We start from the raw sequence: 18,301 nt of genomic DNA on the forward strand, positions 1-18,301 counted from the left end.
TTGTTTGCACTTCTACTGACCTCTCCATCTGTGGACTGTAAATGGAGCTCTTTTCTACAGCTGGCTCTAAATTCTCCTGCTACAGCACTTATCTGCACTCCTTTTGGTGCTTCCATTGTTAATGATCTTGTTGGAGATTCAAGTCTGGAAATTAAGAACAAAGAAATAATTTAAATCAAAAAGTATATATATATATATATATATATATATATATATATATATATATATATATATATATATATACATATTTCAGCCAGATAATGGATATCACTTTTTAAGGATGATAGTTCTTTTCTGAAATGTGAGGTAAGGGTCGATGCCTACAGTACATTGCTGCTCACCTTACTGTACACTGTGAGTACCAAGGTAAGCGATGATGTATACAGTACTCTACTTACCCACCTTAAACAGTTAGGGGATATTTATCAAAGCTTGTGTAAAGGAAGAGTGGTGTAGTTGCCTTTAGCAACCAATCAGATTACTTTTAATAAAGGTCCTCTGAAAAATAAAAGAAGTCATCTGATTGGTTGTTAGCCCAAACTTAGTGCTAGCCCAATAGAGGCATATCTATACTGTGGGGTCCAACCAAAGTAAGTAACCTTACCGTGGTTGTGATCTGCTGTAATGTCTTTGTTCTTATAGTTCAGCCATAGCAGCACGCACCTTCATGATTATAGTGGTTTTCTTGGACATGCTGATACATTTTTTTTTTTTATAAATTACCAATCACACCATTACCCAAACAGTTTATATGAAGCCCATGTGTAGTTTTATATCTCTGATGTACCCCAACACATGTTTTTCTTCAGTATCACTTCCTCAGGGGAACATTTTTTCTTTTTTTTTTTTTTTTTGTGTAATGCTTTCTATAGTTCTTTAATATTACTATTAGTTATGGAGACATAATGGGCCTCATTTACTAAGCTGAAACCGGGCAGTTTTTGTCTGGTTATTTTGGCACAGAGTGTCTGTTACATGTCTGCGCCAGTCTGCGCCAGTGAGCGACAGTGTGTGCCTGGAAAATCTGACAAACCCGACATTGCACTGTGAAAAGCTGAAAACGGGGTGTGTTTTTTCGCAAAGGGGCATGGTCGGTCCAAAAGGGGCGTGGTTTCACAACCTGACCGATTTACTATTGAATTCACAGAAAATCCTGTGGATAAATGGCTGGAAATATCAACCTAGAAATAGCTGGTCAGAAAATGTTCCCGACTTTTCCCAATAGTAAATAAAGAGGAATCCTGCAAGTCTGAAACAACATTTCCCACTAGTAAAACACGACACTCTTAGTAAATGAGGCCCAATATGTTTAATTTAATAGTAACACAGTAACATAGTTCATAAGGTTGAAAAAAGCCAGAGTTGATCCCGAGGAAGGGAAAAAAAAAACTCATACTAGAGGTAAAAATTCCTTCCCGTCTCCAAATATGGCAATCAGAATAGATCCCTGGATCAACCTTCTGTCCCTATAGATCTAGAATTCATAACCTGTATTATTATCATTCTCCAAAAATGCATTCAGACCCCTTTTAAATTCTTTTACCGAGTTAACCATGACCACTTCCTCAGGCAGAGAATTCCACAGTCTCACTGCTCTTACAGTAAAGAACCCCCGTCTGTGCTGGAGTAAAAACATTCTTTCCTCTAAACGTAGAGGATGCCCCTTTGTTATAGATACAGTCCTGGGTATAAAATGATCATGGGAGAGATCTCTGTAAGGTCCCCTGATATATTTATACATAGTTATTAGGTCTCCCCTAAGCCTTTTTTTTTTCTAAACTAAAGAACCCTAATTCTGATAATCTTTCTGGGTTCTGTAGTCCTCCCATTCCCCATATTACTCTGGTTGCCCGTATTTGAACCCTCTCCAGCTCCACTATATCTTTGTTGTACACTGGTGCTCAGTACTGTACACAGTATTCTATGTGTGGTCTGGCTAGTGATTTGTACAGCGGTAGAATTATTTCCTTGTCGTGGGCATGTATGCCCCTATTGATGCACCCAATGATTTTATTTGTCTTGGCAGCAGCTGCCCAACACTGGTCACTAAAGCTAAATTTACTGTTAACTAAGTCTGGATTTTTCCACCCCATGTGCATAACCTTACATTAATCAGTGTTGAACCTCATCTGCCACTTCTCAGCCCAAACCTCCAACCTATCCAGATCCATTTGTAATAGTGCACTGTCCTCTATAGTGTTTACTGCTTTATAGAGTTTAGTATCATCTGCAAAGATTGCTACTTTACTCTTCAACTCCTCTACAAGGTCATTAATAAATATATTAAATAGGACAGGACCCAAGACTGACCCCTGTGGTACCCCACTAGTAACAGTCCTCCAATCAGAACAAGTACAATTAATAACCACCCTCTGTTTCCTATCACTGAGCCAGTTACTTACCCACTTGCACACATTTCCCTCCTGCCCAATACCTCTCATTTTATGCACCAATCTTTTATGTGTCACCATATCAAATGCTTTGGAAAAATCCATATATGCGACATCCAGTGATTGCCCCTGGTCCAGTCAGGAGCTCACTTCCTCAAAGCTGATCAGGTTAGTTTGACAGGACCTATCCCTCATAAAGCCATGCTGATATGGAGTCATATATTTATTTTTATCAAGATTCTCCAAAATAGCATCCCTTAGAAAATCCTCAAACAATTTACACACAATGGAGGCTAAACTAAAAGGCCTATAATTCCCGGGGTCACCTTTTGACCCCTTTTTAAATATTGGCACCACATTTGCCATGTGTCAGTCCTGGGGAGCAGTCCTTGCTACTATAGAGTCCCTGAATATTAAAAATGTCTTTTACATTACTTAATTCCTTTAGAACATGGGGGTGAATGCCATCTAGACCTGGTGATTTGTCTATTTAGATTTTTTGTAGGTGGCACTGTACTTCTTCCTGGGTTAGACAGATGACCTGTATTGGGGAGTTTACCTTATCTTGCTGCATTTCACCCGGCATTTCATTTTCCTCGGTGAATACAGTGCAGAAGAATTTGTTTAATATATTTGCTTTTTCCTGATCCCCGTTTATAATTTCTTCCTTCCTTCTTCCTTCCTTCTTCCTTTCATTTTTAACCATTTTGCTATTTATATAGTTAAAAAAAACATTTTGGGGTTAGTTTTACTCTCTTTGGCAATTAATCTTTCTGGATTTAATCTGTTTTTTACATATTTTTAATTTTTCTCTACAGCTGTTTAATGCTTCTTCACTGTCATCCTTTTTTAGTAGTTTAACCCCTTAAGGATGCAGTTCATTTTCACCTTAAAGACGCAGCCCTTTTTTTGCAAATCTGACTACTGTCACATTAAATATTAATAACTCTGGGATGCTTTTATCTTTCATTCTGATTCCGAGAAAAAATTTTCATGACATATTCTATTTTAACAGAGTGGTAATTTTCATCGTTACTTACAGCCTTTCTTGGTGAAAAATACCAAAATTTCATGCAAATTTTGAAAAATTTGCATTTTTCTAACTTTAAAACTCTCTGCTTGTAAGGAAAATGGATATTCCATATAAATTATATATTGATTCACAAATACAATATATATACTTTATGCTTGCATCATAAAGTTGACATGTTTTTACTTTTGAAGACATTAGAGGGCTTCAAAGTTCAGCAACAATTTTCAAAATTTTCACAAAAATTTCCAAATCATAATTTTTCAGGGACCAGTTCAGTTTGAAGTTGATTTGAGGGGGAATTTTTATTTTTTTTCCAATTTTTCACATTTTCCCATCCAACTTTAACGAAAATTTGTCGAACACCTGTGCGGTGTTAAGGCTCACTATTCCCCTTGTTTCATTCCGTGAGGGGTGTAGTTTCCAAAATGGGTCACATGTGGGTATTTTTTTTTTTTTGCGTTTATGTCAGAACCGCTGTAAAATCAGCCCCCCTGTGCAAATCACCAATTTAAGCCTAAAATGTACATAGTGCGTTCTCACTCCTGAGGCATGTTGTGCGCACGCAGAGCATTTTACGTCCACATATGGGGTATTTCCGTACTCAGGAGAAATTATGTTACAAATTTTGGGGGTCTTTTTTTCCTTTTACCTCTTGTGAAAATGAAAAGTATGGGGCAACACCAGCATGTTAGTGTAATTTTTTAAATTTTTTTTTTACACTAACATGCCGGTGTGGACCACAACTTTTCCTTTTCATATGGAGTAAAAGGTGAAAAAGACCCCAAAAATTTGTAAAGCAATTTCTCCCAAGTACAGAAATACTCCATTTGTGGCCCTAAACTGTTTCCTTGAAATACGACGGGGCCCTGAAGTGAGAGAGCATCATGCGTATTTGAGGCCTAAATTATGGATTTGCATAGCGGTGGACTTGGATGAAAGCATTACAATCAAAATTATTCTTCTCCAGTGATTCCCAAACAGAGGGCCTCCAGCTGTTGCTAAACTCCCTGCATGCCTGGACAGTCAATGGCTGTCCAGAAATGTCAGGAGTTGTTGTTTGCAACAGCGGGAGGCTCTGTTTTGGAACACTGCTGTTCGATACATTTTTCATTTTTATAGGGGGAAAGGGGGGGACAGTGTAAGGGGGTGTATATGTAGTGTTTTACCCTTTATTTTGTGTTAGTGTAGTGTAGGGTTTTTAGGGTACATTCACATGGGCAGGGTTTTATGGGAGTTTCCCTCTAGGAATTTGATCTGCGGCAGAAAATAAGCCACAGCTCAAACCTCAAGCAGGAAACTCACTGTAAACTCGCTAGGGTGAATGTACCCTGTACATTCACATGGGGGGGGCAAACCTCCAGCTGTTGCAACACTACAACTCCCATCATGCACTGAAGGGACACTGTTTGGAAAACCTTCAGTTAGGTTCTGTTACCTAAGTCAGTATTTTCCAATCATTGTGCCTCCAGCTGTTGTAAAACTACAACTCCCAGCATGTATTGATTGCCGAAGGGCATGCTGGGAGTTGTAATTATGCAACGGCTGAAGGCACGCAGCTATAACTCCCAGCATGCCGAGACAGCTTTTTGCTGTTTGTGCATGCTGGGAGTTGTAGTTTTTCAAGATTTTGAGGGCCACAGTTTAGAGAACATCCCACAGTGATCTCCAAACTGTGGCCCTCCAGAACATTATATGGTAAACACAAACTGAGGGGAAAAACTCTCAGGATAATTAAACAGTAAACATTAAACCTGCTCAATATTTTTTGCAGAATCAGATCTGCAGATATTGAAGTCTACAGGGATGGCCATGTCTGCGTGGTCCTAGTGCAACTGATTCAGTCGGCGTTGGCCATGCTCGGGCGGTACAGACGGAAGTGTGAATCTGGCCTAAAAGTAACTATGCTAGATGCACAGGGAGATAAGGATGGTGCTGCTCTACAGTATTCGAGATAAGAGATTAAAGTGAATTTCTTCATTATTCTTATTTAGAATCTAGTTTTGGGAGTAGCAGAAAAAATTCCCTTCAGGAGTTTTTCTTTTAAGTTGCATAGTAACTACAGTAAATGAAGTAAATACATGATAAAAGGGCTCTCATAATACCAACTAGTCTACATTCAATATGTTCCAAATTGTCATCAAAGTTCTTTCCAGTATGTGTAGCAATTTTGAGAGAGTTCAATGATTTTTTACGTCTTGAAGCCTGCAATCTATCTCATTAAATCACTTCTATCTATAACAATGGAAAGCAAAGGCATGGAAGGTGTGGTGTTTTTTTTATTTTTTTTATTTTTTCTCTTCTTACATCCATTCTGAACTTTAAAAGCTAAGGAATTTGTTATATGTAACAAAATGGTTGTATTTTTTACAGGCTGTTATTTTATGAAATTCTATGATGTTGGAGAGTTTTTATTGAATAAAGCATTTGCTCTACAGATGTAAAGACATAAGGTGAATAATATGTGATTTTGAAATTTTATTCTATGAGAGAAAATGTTCTTTGAACATCCTATCCTTTCCTTGCTGCATGAACAATTTCCATTTCATTATGCTTAGCATTAGCTTTTAGGATTATCTAGCAGTCATTATCTGAAAGTCACTGGCATTTGCTAACAATGTCGCTTGCGCTGACATGTAAGAAAAAAATCTATTAAATGTGATCTCTGTCTTCTTCCCATGGGCCTCAAGGGTGAAAAACAACAACAAAATAATTTACCTCAGTATTAAAGAGGTGAAATAGGCCACTATTTGTGACATGAATCTATTTACTTTGTCTCTTTCATTAATATCCCTTATCTGTAACTAAAGAATAAAAGCAATTCAAAATTATAATTAGGGAGCAAAGAGAATTTTACTGCAAATAAAATTTCCCTTTTGAACAGAGGTGAGTTTGCACATTTTTCCAATATTAACAGAATTTTGTAGATCTTAAAATGTATTTACACTATTCCTTAACGTGTTTTACATCTCTCATTTGGAATGAATTTGAAAAATGTTATACATTTGTTAACCCCTTTACTCAACAGTCTGTTTTGACCTTAATGACCTAGGCAAATTTATAAAATCTGACATGCATCCACTTATTTGGTAATATCTTTGGAACACTTTTATTTTTGAAAGTGATTCTGAGATAGTTTTTCCTGACATTTTGTACTTTACATTAGTGGTAAATTTTGATTGATATAGTTAGCATTTTTTTCATAAATCCCAAATTCATCCATAATGAAAAATGCTTTTTTCTAGACATTACATTTTCTGTTTGTACGATAAATAGTCGCACCAAATTTATGATTATTTCCCATCTACAATATGTCTTCTTTATGTTCCCATCATTTGATAAACATTCTTTTACTTTTTTAGAATGTTAGAAGGTTTATAAGTTTAACAGCAATTTTCCAGATTTTCAAGAAAATTTCAAAATCAGATTTTTCAGGGACCAGTTCAGTACCCCCATATATTACCCCATTTTATAAACTGCACCCCTTAAAGTAGTCAGAATGAAATTAAATAAGTTTATTAACCTTTTAGGTATTTCACAGAAATGAAAGCAAAGTGGAGGCTGAATTAAAACATTTTTTTTGCAGATTTTTCATTTTAATCCCTTTTTTTCTGTAACACACTAGGATTTTGGGGCGTCCTTTTAGTTTAGGATATTTTGTTGGCATCGTATAAAGTCGCAGAGGCCTTGGGGTGCAAAAGTATTTTTGGGAAACAAGTTGACGCTTTCATTGGTACCATTCTGGGGTACATGTGACACTGATTATTTTTTATTTTATTTTTTAGAAGGCGGTATACATATAAAAATCCATTCTGTGGTTGTTTTTTATACATTTTTTTAGGTCGTTCGTCATGCAGTATAAATGACATGTCAACTTTACTTTGCAGGTTGGTACAATTATGGCGATACCAAATTTCTACACTTTATTTTATATTTTAGTTCATTTATAGCATAAAATCATGTTTGTAAGTCGCTGTATTCCATGAGCCATAACTTTTTTATTCTTTCACTGATGCAATTGTGTGAGGGCTCTTTTGTTGTGGGACATGGTGATGTTTTTAGGTGGACTATTTTTGGGTGTTTTGGGTGTTATATACTGTATATATATATATATATATATATATATATATATTTTTTTTTTTTATTTTTTTTTTTTTTGGGTGTTATATATCATTTATCCTTTTTTCACATTTTTTTAATTTTATTTTTCACAATTTTTATTTTATTGTTTTTCACTTTTTTATTTACTTTTCACTTTTTTCACATTTAACTTTTTTCTTTTTTTTTTTTTTTTACTATTATACACATAATTCAATGGAGTACACATGCGTACTCCATTGAATTATGCTTATGTCTGTCATAGACACAGGATAGATCAGTCACTACCTTACGTAAAGACTGATCTGTTGCCATGACAACGTAGGCCACTGTCAGTCCTCCAGTTGCCATGGCAACCATTGGCGCTCTGCTTTCACTTTGCAGAGCGCCGATCGGTGACAGAGGGAGCTTCCTCCCTCTGTTACCCTAATAGATGCTGCGCTCACATTAACAGTTTATTTCCATCAGGTACATGTACTTGGTGTTGCGGGAAATCATCCCTAATCACCACGTACATGTACCTGATTTTGCGTAAAGGGGTTACACTAATATGTGCTGCAGAAGGATTCTTCTTACTCTTACATGGTAATATAAATTAGACTGAAAAGAAGTAAAAATTGTCTGCATGTACAGTATGTTAACAATTGAAAATAAGGACAATGATAATCCCTGATTTGATTCCAAATGGATGTTTCACTTGTTATTTGCTTCCATAAACTAGCAGTAAGGTAAAAGGTGGGGCAGAGAAAAATAAAGAGAGAAAATAGAAAAATAATACCCAAGCTGTATCACAGTGTTATATTTGGTCAACTAAGTAAATAAAAAAAAATCCCAAAAAATCTGTGCCAAGTTTTTTTTTTATGCATGTGTTCATACTCTCTTAGGTTAATACTCTCAGACATTCATCTGAAACAAAAGCTTACTTTCAGGACTAATAATTGAATGTTAAGGGTGCTGTCATATGTATGGTAATCTAGGTCAGTACTGAGCCAGAAATTATGACAAAAGGCATCAATTGTGTATGGTCGGGTGCCCAGATATTTTTGCAGGCTAGACAAGGGAATGCTGCAAGATGCGTCCCCCTCTACAGGGTTTTGGCCCCAACTGAGGTAATGAATAAATCTGAACTGTCCCATTCAAATGAATGGGATCAGTTTGATCATCGGTTTCCCTTTGGAAACTGAGCCAGATCATTGGATACATGTAACGGTCTCCTAACATTTCCTAACTTTGAAATGCAGGGAAATAAAAAAATGTAGCATCATGAAACCTATTGCCAGCCCTTTTTTTTCTAGGGATGTTTCATGCATTCTGATTTACAAATAGAAAATCCCTCTTTCACAACTTCCTTTAATAAGCTGAAGAACAGCAAACTGTAACTAGCAACAAGAATACTACAAAACAAAAGTTTTTAGAATAGAGTTTGGATTATAGGTACTTCTCAATATTCATTTAATCCAAGCCATATTTCAGTTCATCTTTTAAAAATCTGTTCTATTATTACACTAGGCAGCAAACCAGCATTGTGTAATATCCACCAGATTAAGCTTCCAATGTCCTATGTTCTGAATTCTACACACCACCAGAGCTTCTGTTTCCTATCCTAGCCAAGAGTTTTAGATTATTCTTTCTATCCTTCGTACCATGTCATTCGATTTCTGTTTCATTTAAATATAAGCTTTGTATTATATAGAAATACTTTACGATGAAAAGTGTCTGAACCTATAAAAACAATTACAAAACATACAGTCAACAATCACATGTAAAAAAAAAATGCAATTTAAGAAGTAGCATGCGGCTTCTGAAATATGAAGAGGTTTTTTTTTAGGTTTCAATCTCTAGTATTTATTACAAGCAGGGACCGGTAGCAGCTGTGAGCTTGGCATTTAGATGTTTCCAGCAAAGCATCCTATTTGCTGAATGTACACCTAGAGGAGATTTTGATACTTTATGATTCCAGATATGGTTTTAAATATTGTGCGGCATTATGAAGTGTTTTCTATCTTCCGAATGTTCCTGATTTATATATTATGCAGAAAAAACGGCTCAATAAGCTATACAGTATACGAATGGCGTAGGGCATAAGGACCCAAATATCTGTTTTTAGGTTTTAAAAAAAGAAAACATTTTTAAATATGTTTTACCAGTATGATTGGTTATCAAATAAAGACCCAAGTCTTTATTTGATAAAAGGAGTGATGCATTAATCTCTGCCACAAGTAGGCAGTACACAAGAGAATAACTAAAGTAACTGTACTATCTTATGAAAGAAGGAGCTGTTATTGTCATGGCAGGTGGTGGATCCTCTGGGCCTGGTAGCTGGGAGGTGGCGTGGCACAGAAGGAGACTGGCTGGACGTGGCACGATGGCAGTAGGTCAGGGCAGGAACAAAGGTGCAGGGTAGGAAGGTAGAAAGAAACAGGAACACAGTAACAGAGACACAGAACTTTCACTATGGCAATAGACAACCAAAGATTTTGCAGGGAACCAAGGGAGGAGCTGATATTTAAGGACCAGAGTGCAGGTGTAGACACTTGACTAAATGAGCACTGGCGCTTTAAGAGTGAGAGCTCCGGCATGCGTGCGCCCTAGGAGGCGGGGGCACGCACACCGGGCCTTCGAGAACAGGGAGGTGAGTGATGGGCTGGGATTCATTTACGGGGGCGTCCCACGATGCGAACCCCAGCCCCGCCAGCAGCGGTGACATGACAGAGCGCTCATGGCCAGCATGTCTGGTCGGAGCACGGATGTTACAGGAGCACTGAAACATCCAGCTCTCTGTTGGTCTTACACAAGGTAAACCGATCGCTCAATGTTCCAATGTTAACAAATACAAATAAAAAGCCAAAAAAATTAAAATAAAAAAACTACATTAAATGTGTCCTGTTGAAAGAAGAGTGTCAGGGTTATCTTTAGAGAAAAACGATAGGACCTGATGATCTAAAACAATAGATATGACCTTTAAAATATAATGTGGGAATAGAGTATAGAATATTCAGGATGGTAGGATTACTGCTACTAATACTCATATAGTACAGTACTCATACCGATCTATAATTCTCTGCCATCTATGCTACTGTACTGTATATAGTGGCCTAATAATATTGCTATTCAGTGGTCAACTAGCAGTGATCTAAAGTGAAGTAATTATGTTGCCATACAGTACCTAAATAATTATTATTATATTAGTGATCATATAACAATGCCAAATTGTGGCTAAAAATGTAATAGTAGAAAATTGTAAAGGAGTCTAAATAAACCTTAAACTATTGAGTGATTCAGTTGCATTAGTTCATCTCTATTTATTTAACATAAAAATATATAAGTTCTGAAAATATATAAGTTGTATGTATGCCATTGTAACATGAACATGAACATAAAAAGATCATGGGCGGAGTCCCAAGGCATATATTTTGCCCCCCCCCCCCCCAACACCAACAATAGATATGGAAGACCGCATACAGTTGATATAGGAACAAAAGGAATAAAACAACTCTTAGAACACAATAGGCTTAGAAACATCCCCTCATCAGCACACAGTGCCTGGATATTGATTTATCATGATGCTGCATCCATAGATACATCAACCGCGTCTCCAAATTATTTGCCCTATTATGAACAATAATATATGTGTAACAAATCTCTGAATAATAGTCATGTTACTCTCAAAACCCATATAACCAAAAATGCCCCCCATGCCCATATTGCAGTCACTTTGTACACTGGTAGGTATAATCCAGCTGCAGATCTGATCGGAAGTTGGTCACTTTCCCTTTTTTTCTCCATCTATCCCAGACAGCCATGATGACTCCTCCTAGCCATGACTAATCTCTACACAGTGTTGTTCCTATCTTAATGTACAAAATAAAAATTGGGTCCTTGACTTATTATTTCATTATTTCCCCCCCATATTGGTAGTGTGTCACTTTGAGTCCTGGTGCTCTGTCCCCCACAGTAAGGAAAAACTCTTACCCCCCCCCCCCCCAGTAATAGTGAATGCACATACAGTAACAGTCTTTCCTCTATTACAGGTGTTACGCCGAGCGCTCCGGGTCCCTGCTCCTCCCCGGAGCGCTCACGGCGTTCTTCTGTCTGCAGCGCCCCGGTCAGACCCGCTGACCAGGAGCGCTGCACTGTTACTGCCGGCGGGGATGCGATCCGCGTAGCGGGACGCGCCTTCCCGCGGGTCGCATCCCAATCATCTCACCTGTCCAGTTCCCCTGCTGTCATGTCCCGGCGCGAGCGCCGGCTCTCTGAAATTTAAAGGGCCAGTGCACCACTAATTGGAGCCTGGCCCAATCAGTTGTATTACTCCCATTCCATATAAAAACCCACTTCCCCTTTCTGCCCTTGCCGGATCTTCCCCTGGTACGGCCCACGCCATCACCTCACTGACACAGAGGATCCACCTCCAGTGTCCTCCCTGCATACCAGTCCGGATCCTGACAGTAGATCCGGCCATGGATCCCGCTGAGGTCCCGCTGCCTAGTGTCGCTGACCTAACCATCCTGGTCGCCCAGCAATCACAGCAGATCGCGCAACAAGGACAGCAGCTGACTCAACTGACCGTTACGCTGCAACAGCTTCTGCCGCAACTACAAGCAACCATCTCCTCTGCTAGCTCCTGCATCTCCTCCGCAGTGAGTGGCTGTACCCAGTTTCCGCCTGTCTCTTCCAGATAAGTTTGATGGGGACTCTAAACTGTGCCGTGGATTCTTGTCCCAGTGTTCCCTACATCTGGAGATCATGTCGGACCAATTCCCTACTGAACGGTCTAAGGTGGCTTTCGTGGTCAGTCTCCTGTCTGGAAAGGCCTTGTCATGTGCCACACCGCTTTGGGACCGCAACAATCCCGCCACCGCTACTATCCAGTCCTTCTTCTCTGAGGTACGTTGTGTTTTTGAGGAACCAGCCCGGGCTTCCTCAGCCGAGACTGCTTTGCTGAACCTTGTCCAAGGGAGTTCTTCTGTAAGTGAATACGCCATCCAGTTCCGCACCCTCGCCTCAGAGCTATCCTGGAATAATGAGGCCCTCTGCGCGACCTTCAAGAAAGGCTTATCCAGTAACATCAAAGATGTCCTGGCCGCACGAGAAATTCCTGCTAATCTGTCAGAACTCATCCATTTGGCCACCCGCATCGACATGCGTTTCTCGGAAAGATGCCAGGAACTTCGTCAGGAAAAGGATCTTGTTCACACCAGGCGGCTTTTCTCCCAGGCTCCTCTCTTCCAACATCCTTTGCAATCTGTTCCTGTGCCTTCCGCCGAGGAGGCTATCCAAGTGGATCGGTCTCGCCTGACCCTACAAGAGAGGACTCGCCGCCGAAACGAGAATTTGTGCCTGTACTGTGCAAGTACCGAACATTTCCTAAAAGGTTGTCCTATCCGCCCTCCGCGTCAGGAGAAACGCACGCACCTAGTTCACAAGGGTGAAACGACACTTGGTGTGAATTCTGCCTCTCCACGTCTGACTGTACCTGTGCGGATTTCTCCTTCCGCCAACTCCTCCTTCTCAGCAGTGGCCTTCTTGGACTCAGGTTCTGCAGGAAACTTTAGCTTGGCCTCTTTCGTTAATAGGTTCAGTATTCCAGTAACCTGTCTCGTCAAGCCGCTCTTTATCTCTTCAGTAAACGGAGAGAAATTGGACTGCACTGTGCACTACCTCACTGAACCCCTGCCCATGAGCATTGGACTTCACCATGAAAAAATTGAATTTTTCGTTCTGCCTAACTGCACCTCTGAAGTTCTTCTCGGCTTGCCGTGGCTCCAGCGTCATGCTCCTACCCTCGACTGGACCACTGGGGAGATCAAAAGCGGGGGTCCTTCTTGTCACAAGCGATGTTTCACATCTGCTCCCACTTGTCAAACCCCTGAGGCTTCTTCTTTACCGGGCCTTCCCAAGGCTTACCAGGACTATTCAGATGTATTCTGCAAAAAGCAAGCAGAGGTCTTACCTCCACATAGACCTTATGATTGTCCCATTGACCTTCTTCCTGGTACCACTCCGCCCCGTGGCAGGATTTACCCTCTGTCAGCCCCAGAGACTCAAGCCATGACGGAGTATATACAGGAGAACCTAAAGACAGGTTTTATTCGGAAATCCTCACCCCCTGCTGGAGCGGGGTTCTTCTTTGTTTCTAAAAAGGATGGATCCTTATGCCCATGTATTGACTACCGCGGTTTAAACAAGATTACCATCAAAAACCGCTATCCCCTGCCTTTGATCTCCGAACTCTTTGACCGTCTACGCGGAGCAAGTATCTTCACCAAACTGGACTTAAGGGGCGCATATAATCTTATTCGCATCCGTAAAGGTGATGAGTGGACAACCGCTTTCAATACCAGAGATGGACATTTTGAATATCTAAATATGCCCTTTGGGCTCTGCAACGCCCCTGCAGTCTTCCAGGACTTGGTTAATGAGATCTTTCGGGACTTATTGTATACCTGTGTTGTGGTCTACTTGGATGACATCTTGATTTTTTCCTCTAACTTAGAGGAACACCGTCGTCATGTCCGTCAAGTGCTCCAAAGACTCCGTGAAAATCACCTGTACGCTAAATTTGAAAAATGTCTCTTTGAATGCAACAGTCTTCCTTTCCTAGGTTACCTTTTCTCTGGCAAAGGGCTTCAAATGGATCCAGATAAACTGTCGGCGGTTTTGGATTGGCCACGCCCTTCTGGACTCCGTGCTATCCAACGCTTCCTGGGATTCGCCAACTATTATCGACAGTTTATTCCCCACTTCTCCACCATTGTGGCCCCTATTGTGGCTCTGACTAGGAAGAATGCTAATCCAAAGTTGTGGCCTCCACAAGCGGATGAGGCCTTCAAACGTCTCAAAGCTGCCTTCGCCTCTGCACCAGTTTTGTCCAGACCTGATCCGTTGAAACCATTCTTCTTGGAAGTAGATACTTCCTCAGTCGGAGCCGGAGCCATACTTCTGCAAAAAAACGCTACCGGAAGTAACATTACATGTGTTTTTTTCTCAAAGACTTTCTCTCCGGCAGAAAATAACTACTCTATTGGAGATCATGAACTCAAGTTAGCACTTGAGGAGTGGAGAAATCTTTTGGAGGGTTCCAAATACCCCATTTTCATTTACACTGACCACAAGAATTTGTCTTACCTCCAGTCCGCTCAGCGTCTGAATCCTCGCCAGGCTAGATGGTCGTTGTTTTTTGCCCGCTTCAACTTCGAGATACACTTCCGTCCCACTGACAAGAATGTCAGAGCTGATGCCCTTTCTCGTTCCTCTGATGCCCCTGAGTCTGAAGCCCCTCTGCAGCATATTATACCACCTGAGTGCCTGGTCTCCTCTGCTCCAGCCTCACTGGGGCAAACCCCCCCTGGAAAGACTTTTGTTCCTCCACGCCTTTGCCTCAGGATCCTCAAATGGGGGCATTCTTCTCACCTGGCTTGTCATGCTGGCATTTAAAAGTCCATTCAGCTAATCTCCCGTCTGTTCGGGCTTGTACTGTTTGCGCCCGGGATAAAACTCCTCGCCAGAAGCCTGCTGGACTCCTCCATCCTTTGCCCGTCCCTGAGCAACCATGGTCCCAAATTGCCATGGATTTTATTACTGATCTTCCCGTATCCCATGGCAACACCGTCATCAGGGTGGTCGTTGATCGTTTTTCCAAAATGGCTCACTTCATTCCGCTTCCAGGCCTTCCTTCTGTGCCACAGTTGGCGAAGCAATTTTTTTTGCAGATTTTTCGTCTTCACGGGCTTCCCATGCATATCGTCTTGGATAGAAGCGTTCAATTTGTGTCAAAGTTTTGGAGAGCTCTCTGTAATCAATTAAAGATCAAATTAAATTTCTCGTCCTCCTATCACCCCCAATCCAATGTACAAGTGCAAAGAGTAAACCAGATTCTTGGTGACTACTTGCGACATTTTGTCTCCTCCCGCCAAGATGATTGGGTCGACCTTCTGCCCTGGGCTGAATTCTCGTACAATTTCAAAAATTCTGAATCCTTCGCCAAATCCCCATTCTTTGTGGTGTACGGCCGTCACCCTCTGCCCCCCCTCCCCATTCCCACTTCTTCTGGAGTTCCTGCCGTGGATGAAGTAACCCGGGACTTCTCCGCTATCTGGAAGGAGACTCAAAACTTGCTCCTACGTCTTGAATGAAGAGACATGCAGATAAAAAGAAAAGAACTCCTCCTGTCTTTCTCCCTGGGGACAAAGTGTGGCTCTCTGCCAAACACATACACTTTCGTGTCCCTAGCTACAAGTTGGGTCCTCGCTACCTCGGTCCTTTTAAAATCAAGAATCAAATTAATTCTGTCTCTTACAAACTTCATCTTCCTTCTTCTCTTCGCATTCCTAACTCTTTCCATGTGTCTCTTCTCAAACCTCTTGTGCTTAACCGCTTTTCTCCCAAGGTTACTGTTCCCGCTCCTGTTTATGGCTCCTCTGATGCCTTCGCTGTCAAAGAGATCCTTGCCTCCAAGATCGTCCGAGGTAAAAGATTTTTTTTAATTGATTGGGAGAATTGTGGCCCTGAAGAGAGGTCCTGGGAACCTGAGGCCAACATTTTTGACAAGGATCTTGTCTGCAGATTCCTGGGCTACAAAAAGAGGGGGAGACCTAAGGGGGGGTACTGTTACGTCGAGCACTCCGGGTCCATGCTCCTCCCCGGAGCGCTCGCGGCGTTCTTCTGTCTGCAGCGCCCCGGTCAGACCCGCTGACTGGGAGCGCTGCACTGTTACTGCCGGCGGGGATGCGATCTGCGTAGCGGGACGCGCCCGCCCGCGGGTCGCATCCCAATCATCTCACCTGTCCCGTTCCCCTGCTGTCATGTCCCGGCGCACGCGGCCCCGCTCTCTAGGGCACGCGCGCGCCGGCTCTCTGAAATTTAAAGGGCCAGTGCACCACTAATTGGTGCCTGGCCCAATCAGTTGTATTACTCCCATTCCATATAAAAACCCACTGCCTCTTCCGGTCCTTGCCGGATCCTGTTGCCCTAGTGCCCTGAGAAAGCATTTTGTGTATCCCAAGCCTGTGTATCCAGACCCTTGCCATTGCCCCTGACTACGAACCATTGCTGCCTGCCCTGACCTTCTGCTACGTCCGACCGTGCTCTTGCCTTGTCCCTGTGTACTGCGCCTGTCTCAGCTGTCAGTGGGGTTGAGTCACTATCGGGTGGAAAGACCTGGGGGTTACCTGCCGCTGCAAGTCCATCCCGTCAATGCGGCGGACTCTGGTGAAAACCAGTAACCCCTTAGATTCTGTTCCCCTGGTACGGCCCACGCCATCACCTCACTGACACAGAGGATCCACCTCCAGTGTCCTCCCTGCATACCAGTCCGGATCCTGACAACAGGTATACGTACAAACATAGTGCCCCTCCTACAGTTGTAGTAGTAGCCTATTAGTACAGTCAATCTGTAATTGTGCCTACTTCCCCCAATCATTAATGCCCTATAGTGCCTCCACTTAATACTGATGTCATATTAGTGCCCCAAGTGAGTAGTTATGCTCTTCTTATTGTCTCCACATAGTGATAGTCTCCCCTTTGTGCTTCACTGCCTTGATGTCACCCTTAGTGCCCACTAACTTAATTATATTAATAATACCTACCTAGCACCCTAGTGTGATAATGTCAATTCATTGTGCTGGGGGTCATGTCCTGACAGCTCATAGGTTCTAGGCCTTAAATGCAAGCAGTCTATGTAAACCTTACAACTCCTCCGCAAGTGCTTTCAAGTGCATATGCATCTATAGGATGGTGATGTAATTGAAGGTGACAGCCACCTGGAGATCTTGTGCCATTTTATTTAATAATTTCTAAAATCAAGATCAATAAAATTGGAAAAAGTTCATGGTTTGTGTAATATTTTATTATTGTTTTGTTAAGTCTTACTTGGCGCTTTCTTTGTTTATTTGTTGTACTTAGCAAAATAGAAATTCAACTATTAGTTCTTGAGAAGAGTTCTCTAGAGATCATTTAAGTGTCAAGGCTCTCTTCAATTGGTAAAGCATATTGTTGATTTTCCATTTTTCTTTTTTACTTTATGACAATAATAGCTCAGTTCTTTTTATTCTTACTGTAAATACTACTGAAACCTGGTGCATCAAAAATGACTCATTAAAGGGAACCTTTCCCCCTCATCATGCTGCCCCCACAGTGGGCAGAATAATATACAGACAGATGGGTTGTTTCCAGAAGGGATTACCAAGGATTACATCTATTTCTTGGATTCCCCATTTCTCACCTATCTTTAAATGTATGGGGTGTAGATTACCTAAAACCTGCTGTCCACATATCACAGGTACCTTGATACCCAGCCATCCCTGTCAATATATATATATATATATATATATATATATATATATATATAGATAGATAGATAGATAGATAGATAGATAGATAGATAGATAGATATATATATATATATATATATATATAGATATATATATATATATATATATATATATATATATATATATATATATCTTCCAAAATGCTTTTTTCAACCCAAAATGCTACTTCTGCATTACTTAAAGATGTTTAAGAGAAATTTGATTTAAGTTAACTGGTGAATACATTATTTATAATTAAACAAAATTAAGCAATCAATGCTTATTTAGCAGTGATGAACCAAAAACACCTTGTCGAACTTTACATTTTGGCTACAAATAGGTAAATATGACCTCAAGTGAGGGCATGCACCTTATCTATAATCATTACACAAGGCACATATTTTGTGTGTGACCTTAGAAAATCCTTTATACAGAGGTTTTATTTTAATGTAAAAAGAGTTACAGAGCAGTTC

General features: G+C 40.8%; 1 protein-coding gene across 4 annotated transcripts in view; it reads right to left on the reverse strand.

The window, feature by feature from the left end:
- Window positions 1-18,301, reverse strand: part of SGCZ (sarcoglycan zeta) — a 1,079,134-nt gene that overhangs the window by 1,767 nt on the left and 1,059,066 nt on the right. For all 4 annotated transcript variants that reach the window (XM_056558613.1, XM_056558604.1, XM_056558590.1 and 1 more), the window contains one exon: window positions 21-144. In XM_056558613.1, the coding sequence (XP_056414588.1) occupies window positions 21-144 (124 nt within the window). The remainder of the gene's footprint in view (window positions 1-20; window positions 145-18,301) is intronic.

Source organism: Hyla sarda, chromosome 1 (genome assembly GCF_029499605.1).
Source record: "Hyla sarda isolate aHylSar1 chromosome 1, aHylSar1.hap1, whole genome shotgun sequence".
NCBI lineage: Eukaryota > Metazoa > Chordata > Amphibia > Anura > Hylidae > Hyla > Hyla sarda.